Source organism: Cyclopterus lumpus, chromosome 1 (assembly GCF_009769545.1).
Source record: "Cyclopterus lumpus isolate fCycLum1 chromosome 1, fCycLum1.pri, whole genome shotgun sequence".
NCBI lineage: Eukaryota > Metazoa > Chordata > Actinopteri > Perciformes > Cyclopteridae > Cyclopterus > Cyclopterus lumpus.
Window position 1 is genome coordinate 14,238,426 of NC_046966.1, and position 13,414 is coordinate 14,251,839.

Here is a 13,414-nt window from a genome sequence, read left to right on the forward strand (position 1 = left end):
ATCAGTTGTAGACAGTAAGTTGTTTACATTTTTTCTCTTGTCTTATTGAGGCCCTCTATTGGATGTGTGCTGGTACTGATAGTGGTAATGAAATTATACTGAAAATGTGCATGAAGAGTTGCAATGATTAGTTAGATTATTAATCGATCATCAACAGAAAGTTAATTGCCAAACGTTTGCTGGTTCCAGTTTCTCAAATATGAGAACGTTATGCTTTTCTTTGTGATACATTATTGTAAACGAAAGACCTTTGGATTTATGGACTGTTATACAGACAAAACATGTAATTTAAAGAGGTCACCTTGAGCTGAGGGAAATTATATGTGGCATTGTTTTTAGTATTTTCTAGATAAAAAGAAACTGATCAAGAAAACAATAAGTAGATTTATTTGTATCATCATAATCACCCCCAGGAGCATAATGTTGCCGTACAGTCTATTTATTGAAAAAGTGTGTTTCTCTTGCATAAATTCAAGATGAGACTTTTTCTACATAATTGTATATTTCTGTTAAATCTATATTCCCATCACTGATCTGCATCATTCATTTAATATCAAACAGTCTGCTGCCATGCTGGCGGCTCAGTGGTGCTTTGACCTAAATGCCAACATACTGAGGTGTAATGTTTACCATGCTCATTGTCTTATTTTAGTGTGTTAGCATGCTAATTTCTGATGATTGGCACTTGACAATCTCATTATTTCTGCTGGAATTGAGTCATTAAACCATGTTAAGGGATCACCAAAGTTATTACAATTCATCCTGTGGGGAACACACATTTCATCGCAATCCATCCAATAGTGGTCAATACAATTCACTCACAACCACACGTCAACCTGTGCATGGTGTTAGTCTGAGAACCATGAATGTCTTTTCTAGTGGGATAATCCTTGTGCATAGTCCCACTGGGAAAGTAGAACATTCAACCTGCTGGTGGCACTAGATGAACAGTGACATTGCAGTCTTCATTCTCCAAGTCCAAAACGTGCCACCTGTACATATATCTGCATCACTACGGTAGGATGATGACATCACATAAGTTAGACTACGCATGTTTATATGAATGCAGAAGCTTTATTCGATAAAAACTAATAGTGAAGAAGGAAAGGTAGAATATATTGGGATAATTAAATAAAGAGTGTGCCATCTTTATATGACCCTGAAACTATCTGTTGATGGAATTAAGTATGTTGTGTTGTAATTTCAGCCATTGCCCAGCAGGACACGCTGCATATCCTCGTCTGCAGTTAAGTGATCAATTTAACACAGATGCTATACTGTAATATTAATGATCAAAATATGCACAGCTAATTTGACAAAATATAGAAGCATCCGCATACCGTTTTTGTTCTCTAAATTATTTTTAGGAATCCATCTGTATTTGTAATTAGTCTTTTGAAACCTTCTCCATAGGCCTCCAACTTTTTCCAACTCACACAAGGACTTCCAGAAGGAAAATGAGCAGAAATAGGTAACACGTACTTCACTTGAGGATATATAAGTATTATTATCCTGTATTGTTGCTTTAATTGGACTTTGAGAATGCAGGTAATGATGGAAAGAGGAACACTAGCAAGGAGAACGAAGATGTGAGGAATGAAGCCCAAGCGATATATGAACCTATAGCATAATATTTGCCTTGATGATGTATGTGATCTGTTTTCGCTTACTAATGGTGAAATTCACCTTTGGGGAACCACTGAACAGCAAACAATAGGATGACTCTCTGCAATGACTTTGATTCAATCCAAGCAAATGTTCTGATATTTGTGGGCACATCCTGTTTTCATGGAAATGGAATGGATTCTCAATGGATCATATCCTCCATAAATACAATTTCCAGCCAAACTATAGAATAACACTATTGCAATATTGTAATGCATTTGCCGTTGTGTTTTAACGTCTGGTGTGGTGGCAGACCTCAGTGTGCAGACTCAACTAGTCTGCCCGGTAATGCTATCGTCCACCACCATCACTAAACCTCTTATATAATTAGGATGTGACTGTATTTAACTCTGGGAACTAAACAGAAGCTTATATGCCACAGCAAAGTCTAAGTACTTCTGTATTTGATTGTTAATGGATGAACCTCTTTGATGGGTTTGTGTTCTTCCACTTAATTTCAGTTTTTATTTTGTATTTTGTGGCAGTTATCATCACACTATGGGGCCCATGCAATTACCTCCTGTTTAAATCGTTTCATCAGCATAGGTCTTGTATTACAGGTGTGTAAATTATATAGAATCAGCACTTGTTTACTAAGCTTGTTTTACATGTCAGCGATACAGACACTGTGCAGTCCAATGGCAGCATTCTTTACCTCTAGCCAAAAATAGCTCACTGTCTCCATTTACAGATGATATTTGGGGGTTTGGCTTCTTGCCAAGGTCACACACTTTTGAGGGTATGAACCCAACACACTCCACGTTCTATCATTCTGAACAGCTAAAAAAGAATGAGAGGGTTTGAAGAAAGAGAGTTGGTGTCACCCATTGCTTTTCATTATTGTAATTGCCTATAATAATCTGTAATGAAATTAAATTTACACTGATTTTACTCAAAAGTTTTAGGCAGTGTTAGTTCGACAGCAAATTGTTTTCAACAGAAAGCCTGAGTTACAAACTGGAGGTGTGGGGTTTGTAAGATAAGGACATGTATATGGCAGTGGCGGTCTAAAATGCTATTGGTTGAAACATGTTTTCAGCTTCCCCGAAAGGCTTTTCTTTCTTTTCTTTTGCAATTCTAAATAGCTGGAGTGCCCCTAAACCCGACACATTCTTATTAATTAAAGAATGAGAAGGTGGGTGATGATGCAAGCGGGTCGACCTGAAGTACCTCCCACCTTGTCATTATTATTTTTGAATAGCCACATAATTTCCCCCTGATGCCAATACACTTTGGCACGCTCAACACAACACTGCAGTAGAAACATACAGTGAGATCTGGTAGTATCACACTGCACAGTACTGTCCGGTAGCACAAATACAACTGCAGATTAACTGTGCTCATCACTTATGGTGACACATTCTCTGATATAAAACAAAAAGGCCGTGACTATGTCCTCTGCTCACAGATGCTCGTCATTCCCTGTGGTCGACTCGTCATTCACCTCGGCTGTTGACTTTTTTATGAAAGCGCCACTGCTAGAGGTGGAAAAAAACTGAGTTTAATTTAAAAAAGGGGAGGAGTAACGGATTTACGTCACAGGCCGAGAGAGGAGGAGGAGGAGGAGGAGGAGGAGAGGACTGAGAGAGGGATACTGTCCTCCTGTTCCCACACCTCATCCGTTTACGGGTGATTCAACACTGGACGACTGTTGAGGATATTTCGTCTGCGACTCTGCCCGTGAGGAGCGACTCGTCCAACCGGTCGACTGTCCGCGAGCTACTCGGGCTACATGGCCAGCGGGCACAATACAGCTAACCGCTAGCTTCAGCACCACCCGGCGAACGGAAGAGTCGTAGCAGGGGAATGGCAAGAGTTTGCTCCGATAGCCCTGTCGGAAGAAACAACGAGTAGCCAGAAGGAACCAGCCCCAGCTTTATTTAGTTCTTCGAATCACCGGTAAGCACCAGTTATGCGATGTGTGTCACGTTGACAGCCAGTTGACTAACGTTAAGTTAGCGCTAGCTCGTGGGCTAGTCTCACTCCGCCAGCATTGTTATTGTGTCAGCGTACAGTAACGAGTCTGCGTGGCAGATGTTGTCATCATCCACCAGCAAGGTGGTTTAAATAACAAGAAGTAAGCTGTTGTTGAATTTCATCTTCTCCTTTTTTTTTAGCCAGCAGCATTTCATATGGAGATTTAGCGTTAAACGTTACAGCCCATTCATGTTTAGGTGTTTGTCTCTTGATGAACACTGAACTGTGAACTAAAGTCATTGTCTTGTTTTGCCGTGTCTTTTGAAGTTGCTGACAGACCCTGAAGCATGACGGTAATTATGTACAGCAGCAGCAATCGTTAGTCTTAGACTGTGGTTTGTATTGTGTCCTAGCCCGGGTATTATTAGTCTGCCTCCCCTGATCCCTCTGTAAGAAGTGCTGGGACTTTAGCTAAACCCTGCCTACTTGCTGCCATGTTCCCATCACTGCATTGCAGGAGTTACAGACGTGTGTCAGCATGCTGAGCAAATACAGAACATGAAGTTCAAGCCACACTTTGCACTTCTTTTAAATTGCCTGGAGTAAGCAGACTCGTTGTCTTTACATCACATTCTGTTTAGTTTGAATTTAAACTTACAGTATGTGCATTTGTCCGTTAACTACTAATGCTCAAGTGAATAGAAGATTGATTGTGTCCATATGTTTTTACACTGTCATCCTGTTCTCTATCCTCTGCTCCAGCATGTGGAATGTGCTGTTTACATTTATAAAGAATGAGCACCACCTGTATTTTTTTTAATCATTAAGTTGAGTGTCATTGTGTGTAGCTGTTACCCTAAATTCAGCAGAAAATGTAGATGGACTTAGCTTAGTTATAGGCCATTCCCACTAGCCATTGCAGTGGTATAGTCTCTGTTTGATAAATGAGGGGGGCATGCTGCATTCATTGATCACTGACATCCTCGTTCACGGCTCAGGAGAGTTCCCTTCAGCAGCCCATAACTATACACGTTTTGTAAGTTCATAGGGCTGCTTGCTAACAAACACACACACACACACCTGGCATTATTCAAGTTGGCCAAAACACACCTTTACTTTGTTACATGCTGCGTCTCCTCTTTTAGGGCCAGATGCTGCCATCATGCTTTGATTTTGGTACACAGTAGCACACAGCTATTGTGGTGATGTGAATGAAATGCTGCCTTACATCTCTGATTTCTTCTCTTTTGTTCCACAAATGCCTGTGATAATAGCTTGTTTTCTCTTTTCTTTTCTTTTCTGATTGGATTTTTTCTTATTACTGTTCAGGTTGTTGGTGTTACTGCAATCACAACCATGGTGCAGAAGTACCAGTCACCTGTCCGGGTGTACAAGCATCCCTTTGAGCTGGTGATGGCGGTAAGTGTCTTTACCTGTATTCACAGTCAACTCTGTAACATTATATGCCATCAATGCAGAGTTATGTAATGATGGTGTGTGGGCACTTCAGAGGTCACCCTCAGAAGGTAGTCATTTTAACAGAATTTCAAACCTTGCATGTGATCGACTCACAGATTCAAAAAGGTGTTTCTGAAAGCGAACTGCATTGAGGTTATTCCCACGCGGCACACACATTTTCTTATGTCCTGGGCTACTGAAATGACCTACTCCATCGGGCTTCCTGTTAGTTGTTCACTAAGGTGTGGGACCATTGTGCTGTACATTTGCACACTTAGCATCTGATTATATATAACAGCTGTGCTGTTATGTCAAACAGGTTGTACCTCAGTTTTAGTGTCAAAAAAATTCCGTATCTTGCATTAGATTTTAGTATCGCCCTTGCTGCATGTTGTCGTTCACTTTCAAGCATGAGTTCCCCTGTTCAGTGCAGACTTGTGTGTCCCTCTCCTCACTTTTTGCTCTTGATTTAAAGGGCTTTCTCAGCAGCATTACTTGTGCTTTCTCTCCCTAACGTTTGGAACTTGTTTTTATTGTCCCCTTACTGCATATAGTTTGCAATGCAAATCTGTTTGTCTTTACCCTAGTGCAGTCGGACAGGGGATGGATTAATTTTATTTTTAAATTCAGTGGGAAAAAATGACAAGTGATGGTGTGCTAAACCATGAACTATAATCTTACAGTGGATGAATGTTTACTCAGCAATGTTTTGACCTCAGCTGCTGTTTGTCAGTAATGTGGTGTTAGTGCACGCCTGAAGAGTCCTGGCCTGATAATACAACTGGCAATTTCAACCAAACAGTTTAACTAGTCAAAGCTACTTTATTGCTGTGCTGATCATTTTCAGCACTATATGGCTATTCCTGCTTATTCATTTTAATGACCTCTGATCACCAGAACATTGTTTGTGAATTTTCACAGCCTGTGAAGTGTCTTTTGCTGCTCTCTTTAAATGGAAATCAGCTTTCTGTAACAGCCTGAACGAGGATGCAGGAAGACAAAATCTCCTTGCACTGGCTGGATTGAGCACTGGGCAAATGGATGGCTATAAATAGAGGGATGGTTCTTACACCTGGGTCTAAGCATGCAGCCAAAGGGGGGGAATAGTAATAATAGCAAAGCAGAATTACATGATTTGTAAGCTGGAGATGACCCACCTTATGGGCTTTTTGTAGATGGGACAGGCTTACTTTTGCAAAACTAATTAAGTCACCCTGAGTTTGTAAACTAGGGCAGCAACGGATAAGGTGGATGTTAAAAGTTGAATCCAGAAAAAGTTTGCTCCGTGGTAATAATGTGGTCAGACTCTATAGTGATTTAAAAGAAATTAATAGGTGGCTGAAATGTACAGTCAACTCAGTTTGATGCAATCTGATTCTTTCCTCTTTTTGTGACTTTTCCTTGCAGTGAGTATTTTTGCAGACACTGCAGAGCAGACCTAATGGTGCGTCACAAAACATATTGGTTCTTTTTATTTAAACCCATTGAAATCTCTCCCCTCTCACTTCCTCTATAGCACGTCTGTTGCATTTGCTCAGTAACAACCGCCTGCGTTTGTGGGAAACCATCACGCAAGCATTGATAGTGTACTGTTTATTGTTTTTAACAACAAACAGCTTTTTTTTTGTCAAGACTACTTTCACTTTTTAACGTGTATACAGATTGCGTGGGCAGGCCGGTGCATTATGCAGAGTACCAAATAATATGCACATTACTGTATTGGGCCATAGCTTAGTTCAGCTTTGTTATTCTTCCCTCCAATTCCTCTGTCAGAGGCCTCTGAAATATTTGCCAGTAATGGCTTTTCCCTTTCATCTTTTGGGGGATAATATTTGACATTTTACTTTGAGGAATTTGGTGTTCTCTCTCCATTTGACTCTGTTGTTTGGCTACTGTCAGTTCTTTGAAATACCCATTTACTCTTCTAAGGGTAAAAATCAAGGCTCTACATTCCCCGATTTTAAAGCATTTTAAGTGGAATCTTTTAGTTTAGACTTTAGTTTTAACTCGACCTCTCTTCACCTTAGTCTTGAGTTTCCATTCGCCTCACTGACAAGTGCTATCAAAGTATGTCAACCTCTGGATAACACTGCTGTGGCTTCAGTGTACTGTTGCATAAGTCTTGCTCGTATCTCAGATGCCCTTCAGCTGTTTTTGTTCTACAGCAGTTACTGTACCCTGCTTGAGCATGTTAATCTCAGTGACAGCCTTTTGGCAGATTTGACAGTCTTCTCACAACTTGGTATTTGAAAGTCCACTACAAAAATTATGATTTACTTTTGACAAAGCCAGCATCAACTTTAATGGCAATAAAGTCTATTCTTTAGAAAGAAGTCACCCATTTGTACCACAATATGGAAATAATACACCTGTGTATAATTGGGTGGTGAGGCTTCACTTGTTTTTTGGCTTGTGCTTGAGGGCTATAAAATCTACTTGACAGCACTAGATGTGACACTTAATTAAAGATTCTGCTGTAACATTTCACTCAGTGATTTAATGGCAGAATTGCTTGATGTTGAGAGTTGAATGACCAGCTCTTAAAAGTCCTGACGAGTCTAAATTGGTGCCAGAGTGAAATGCACACAACAGCACCTTCTGTATGTATCCTAGTAGAAAACTCTAAACTTCCTTTTTAGATACAGTTAACTCGGGCACAGATCTTAGAAGAATGAGACTATTTGTTGACTATTGTTGACTAACAGCTGACACCCATGTCTATTAGCACGGACCATGATAGCCTTTTTATTGCTGCACAAAGCTGGCATGCTTTTTATTGTTGAGTTTGGCGTATCACTGAAGTAAGGAAGTACATCAGCAGTTTGTTTAAAACAATTCAGTCTCAGCCTCCGCGGTCCGTTGGGTCTTCTGCTGCATCTCAATAACAGGAAATGTAGTCTATGCTTTTGCTGCTGTTATCGCAGCAGTTTCAGAGCCTTCAGTCTATCCTTGGGGAGTCGCATAGGAATGTCAAACACAATACCACTCTCGCTGTTGTTTCAGAGCTGAAGGGACAGTTGCTTCTGGAACACATCCACACATGAAGAACGTCTTCAGTAGCCGCAAGATAAATAAAAAACAGGTTTACCAAATGTACTTTAAAATGAACACTTACAAATCAAAGTAGACACGGTTTTGTTGTTGTCTGTTACACTCGTAGCTCTGCAATTTAGGGTTTTGTTCGTTTACAGTTTCCGTGTGGACTTCACAATAGTTGTGCAGAATAAAACAGGCATTAATAAGAAAAAGAAAGTCCTCCTTGAAGCCGCACACTGTGACTTCAAACATCCGCTCCGTAGGGCTGATAACGCCGCCGGACACGCCTGCTCACTCAAAATATCAGCAGTAGTAGAATTATAAAATGTATAATTTAACTGCACAACAGCTGCTAGTAAAGACAACAAAGTTAGCAATGCCTGTAATCAGCTATCCACCTTGAATTAACCACTTGTAGTCGATCGATTATTACGGTTGTTGTTACTTTTCTTCCGGAAAAAAGGGTCACGTGATTGAATCAGGGAAGGACACGTAATGACTGCTAAGACCCAAACAAGTCATCCTTTTAAAACATATGCGTTTGCGCCTGTCCACACTCGGACATTTTTGGTGCTCTAAAACTCTACTGTGGACCCTCAGTGTAAACATAGCCAAATATATGCATTTCAAAATGTAAACTTAGTAGTGTTGATGTAGCCAAAGTCTTTCCTGCTCTATGGAAACGTATGGGCCTGTATCTAATCCACAAGGACAAAGTGTTTTGGTCCTTCCTCCGTCCCAGTAGAGTTTCTAAAGGGAAAAAAGAACAGGATGCACCATGCTAGTGTAGTGCCCAGTGGAGTTGTTGGCATCACCAACGACAGGGGACATTTCCTTCTTATTGACTATATCCTCTTTATCAGTGGCAGCAGCACAAACAAATGCATGCTTTGGATACTTAATGTTTTCATGGCATCAGAGAAATAAAAATAACATGACAACAGAAAATGACTCTTTAGGCTGAGCTCTGTCTGAGCAATAACTGTGCTGCTTCAGATTCTCTGAATTTCAGGAAAGGGTAAAAGGGTGCACATTGCGCACACCTCCTTCTCAGACAGACCGCTATCTGTTGTTTGCTGGGTAGCACGTTGTTACCAAAGGCTCATTAATGAGGCCCTCAGTGAAAATGATTGTTTCCTAGGATCCAGGCCAGGGTTGCATGATCTGTTCTGTGACAGTCCAGTTACTTAATGTATGTGAAAGAGACAGGAACAGCAGTGAAACAGTACTCCTGTGATGGTTTGCTAGGGGACCTAACCTCAACTCTTAGAAAACACAATTACTAGTTCTGCCTTTTGTTTCCTGTCACTCATGTCGTAAGATGCTGCTTCGACCTGCATTTTAGTTCTGTTTTTGTTCCTTTTATACTGTCTCTCAAAAACTGGATCATGTAAGGAAACTGAGCCCCCCTGTCATGCAAAACTGAAATAAGAATATTTTAATCAATGAAGCACAGAGGTCAAGTAGTTTGTTTTGCCTGTTGGTTGGTTTGCTAACAGCACCAAAGAGTTAATGTTACCAGGTTTGCTTTTTTTGTGGGTAGAATCATTTTTTCTGCTGCACTTGGATGCTCAGATCTACTTTGAGCTCCTTGTGACTCCTATAACGTTCTTACTGTGGGTCATCCTTAGCACGTTAAGTGTCGGATCACATCACATTGTTTTGTGCCAGTTTACTGCAGAGCCGGTGTTTCTAAACCTGGCTCATCCTACTTTAACCTCACTCTTTGCCTAGCACTGTGCACTGCCAGGGTGACATCCTGTCCCATCATGTCCTGAGTCCTGACCCACTTAAAGCCAGGTCTGGTAAAGGCTTTTTGAAAACCAAATCTATGGTGCAGCATCATTACTTTATTGTTTTAATCCATCTGTGAGCGTGCCGGCTTGTGTGTGTCGCTTATCTCATCCAATGGTCTCACGTCTAGGTACATACTTATTCAAGCAACGATTCACCTTTTATGTCAGCCTGAACAGTGAAATAGGGTCATTTTATTGATAAAATCTTTTTTTTGTCATGGAAATGGGCCCCATTGGAAAATAAGAGCACAGACAAATGAAATGAAACATGATTACGCTTCTTTCATACTACAGTAATTATTCACTTAGAGCTCCTCAAAGGAGCTTTAATATCAAGAAGGACATTTAGCATTCCTGCTACAGTCGAAATGTTTTGCCATTTATGTATGCATCTCTCATTAGCTACTCCCAGTATTGCACCTGATTCAGAAAATGTCCATCCACTCCTCTGAATGAATCTGTCAGAGCTTTGCTTTCAGTGTCTAATTCACTTATTCGGCTACATGCCGTTTGCCAAAAGAAAAGATATAGAAGAGCTTATCGTCCAGCATGCTGCTACAGCATTACTAAGTGTACCACCAGCACGTGACTGTGGGGGCCTGTGAGACAGTTCTGAAGCTGATTTCATTCACTGATCACCATGACACTCTTTCACCCTCTTTCATGCTGCAAGGTCGAGATGCTGCCCCAACAGCCCCCCCTCCCCCCCCCCCGCACCCCCACCCTGTTCCGCTCTGCTAGACACAGACGAATGTGTATGCACAATGGCCCTTTAGCGTATTCTACACTGCTACAGTGTGGCAATGGATAATGACTCAGATCTATGCGGCAGCTAGGTGACGTTAATAGAGTGCTACAGGAATGAGCACTAAAACCTGGAAACGACTTTGCATTTTGTACTTCCAGTTCCCTCGTCTCGGAGCCGATGTGTTCTTTGAATGGATTTTTTGGTTAGATGCCTTAAATGAGGTCCGTGGTAAACGCAATCTTAAGAGATTCTATTGTTTTGTTCTACGACATAATTTAATGAATACATTTTAAAGCTTTTACATGTATTTAAAAAACAGCAGTTAATAAGTGGCTAAATTAGACTACAAAAAGTCATCATGCCGAATACTACTGTCTTCAGCTTATTGGTGGTGAAGAGAAGTCATGGTATAGTTTGTTTATAGCCTTTCTTTTTACTTCTGCCAATTGTATTTACACTTTAAAAATAAAGAAGCGTGGTTTATTACTGAAGATTATCTTGCTGAACAAAATGTGTAAGTACGATAAACCCTTGTTTGTCACAGAGCTTATTCTTTTGCAATAATCAAACATTCAATGGAAAAGTCCCATTTGCTTTTTGTGGAGGGAAAAAGCATGATGCTAACTTCCGGTTTTGCCGTCAAAAATATATCATCCTTGCAGTTCTCAATAGGATTTTTTGTAACAACAGTGTGTTATGGTAGGTGACCAACAACCTTTATCCAGCTTTAATATCCTTCTATCAGCGTTGTATACATTCTCACATACTCCCAGTGCATCAATCTCTAAAGTGATCAGAAATCTCCAGTAATCCCTCTCCCCCCTCTCAGTTGTCTTTAGTTTCCACTGCTATCATCCTAACCTTTCCTGGAAAGGATGCTCAGAAGTCTCCAGCAAGATTAACAGAAACCATGAAATAAGGAGGTTCGTCACAGTTAATAAAATCATTTGGATTTTGTAATACTGTTGGCAGAGCAGGCAGTGAATATGCTTTGCCAGCACCTCTCTTTCTGTGAAGCAGGATATCGGTAATGCTGCACGTTCCTGTAACTCGTTGCTTATGAGGAATACTAATTCTGCAGTGGTGTAGTCCTGTGTGGAGAACAGTCAGTGATGAGCCATGTTGCACAGTTAAACATTTAAATATGTTGTTAGACACTTTCTCTCTTTATCATCTTTTTCTCAGTAATTCCTTTTTTAAGTTTACTTTGATGGAGTTATGTTCAGGCGACAACCTCCAAAATTGTAAAGTCTGTGCGAAAATGACCCTACTACTCTTCTAGATTTATTACCTCAGTAAACATTGTCAACATAAGGTTATGGTCTCGATATTTTAGGGTAGGCTTACTGTGATTGACAGGTCGCTGCTACTATAAGAGCAATCACTCCTCCACAGTCCAAATATGGTTCCTTCCATTCATTGGTTGCAAAAAAATCTACCATGGCTAAAGCCATAATCCAAGATGGCAACAGCAAAATTGCTAAACTCAAGGCTTGAACACAGGAAGTCCACAAACCAATGGGTGGTGTCACGATGACGATATTTACAGTATATGATTAGGTCTCACATCAGAATTAAAAAAACAACTTTTCTTATTCTGATGACTATTTGATGGCTGACAGATGGCCATCCTGCTGCTTTCTATTCCTGGTGAACAGTTCTATCCAGTCATGCATGCCTAACCTATAACTGCAGTTCAGCATATTGCACGGCCCACCGAATATTTAGGACCGTACATTTATATAAGGTCTGCGTGAGGACAGATTGTCCCCCTCCTCTCTCCAAGTTGGTAGTTCCAGGCAGTTCTGCCATTACAAAGCACAGTGTAGAGAGAAGTGGGTGGCATGGCATGCAGAGACCAAACACTCTATTGTTGCATCTGTTTAATCAGGAGCTTGTTCTCTCTCCTACCCCACATGCAGTCTACATCTCTGCTCCAAGGCATTTGGACCTGATGGGCAGAGACACTTTGCATCTTGCCTGTCTTAACGTAGTGATATGATTACACTTCACAAGCCTTTTACATCACACTGTATATCTCCTTCTTTTAGATGTGACAGCACCTCAACATATTTAAATCTGTTTACTACAGTATAAATACTGTTAAGCACTCAACAAATACAAAATAGTTTGCACTTGACTAAATCCACACTGGAGGCTGTGTCCACAGCTATATCATGTAAAGATGTCAAACTGGTTGGCCCAGCCCTGGAAAACACGGACACGGATGACTGGATCCTTTCCCAGAAGTGGTTTCACATGTCAGCACACCTATTCAAATGCGCCGTTTTTAAATATTCATTAATTTTCTTTAATCAACACATTTTCTTTTGGCTAAATAACTGGAAAGTAAATACAATCCAATCACAGAATTTGTATGACAGATTCCTCACCTCACTATTAGATCAAGAATGAGACCTCTTCCCATTTCTTCATCACTAGTAACCCAATAAACCAATATAGCCTAGTCTGAATTGTCACCTGCTAATTCCCTGTGCATTTGAGTCAGTTAGAAGACACACATCATTTTTAAGCTGCCTGCTCCGTAACCTTCCTCCTGTCCCCCCGCCCATTCTCGTCGATGACCTAGTTTGAAGTTTATAGCTTTTCTCTCTGAAAATAAATGCAAACCAGGAGGCATTTTTCTTTCCACATGCCATTCTTTATACGTCCTTCTCTAAGCTTTTCACCTCAAATTATGCAAACAGATGCCAGAATGGCCTTTTGCGTTATTTCCAGTTGTGTGTCTGTGACAACCTCTCTCATGAATGAACGTGACATTATCTGTCATTTG

The 13,414-nt window shown here is 40.6% G+C and overlaps 1 protein-coding gene across 1 annotated transcript in view; it reads left to right on the forward strand.

The window, feature by feature from the left end:
* The first annotated feature begins 3,162 nt into the window (after positions 1-3,162).
* si:dkey-237i9.1 (SEC14-like protein 1) overlaps positions 3,163-13,414 on the forward strand; it is a 30,842-nt gene continuing 20,590 nt past the window's right edge. The window contains exons 1-2 of the mRNA XM_034529852.1: positions 3,163-3,564; positions 4,912-5,001. Of these exons, the coding sequence (XP_034385743.1) occupies positions 4,939-5,001 (63 nt within the window). The 5' untranslated portion in view covers positions 3,163-3,564; positions 4,912-4,938. The remainder of the gene's footprint in view (positions 3,565-4,911; positions 5,002-13,414) is intronic.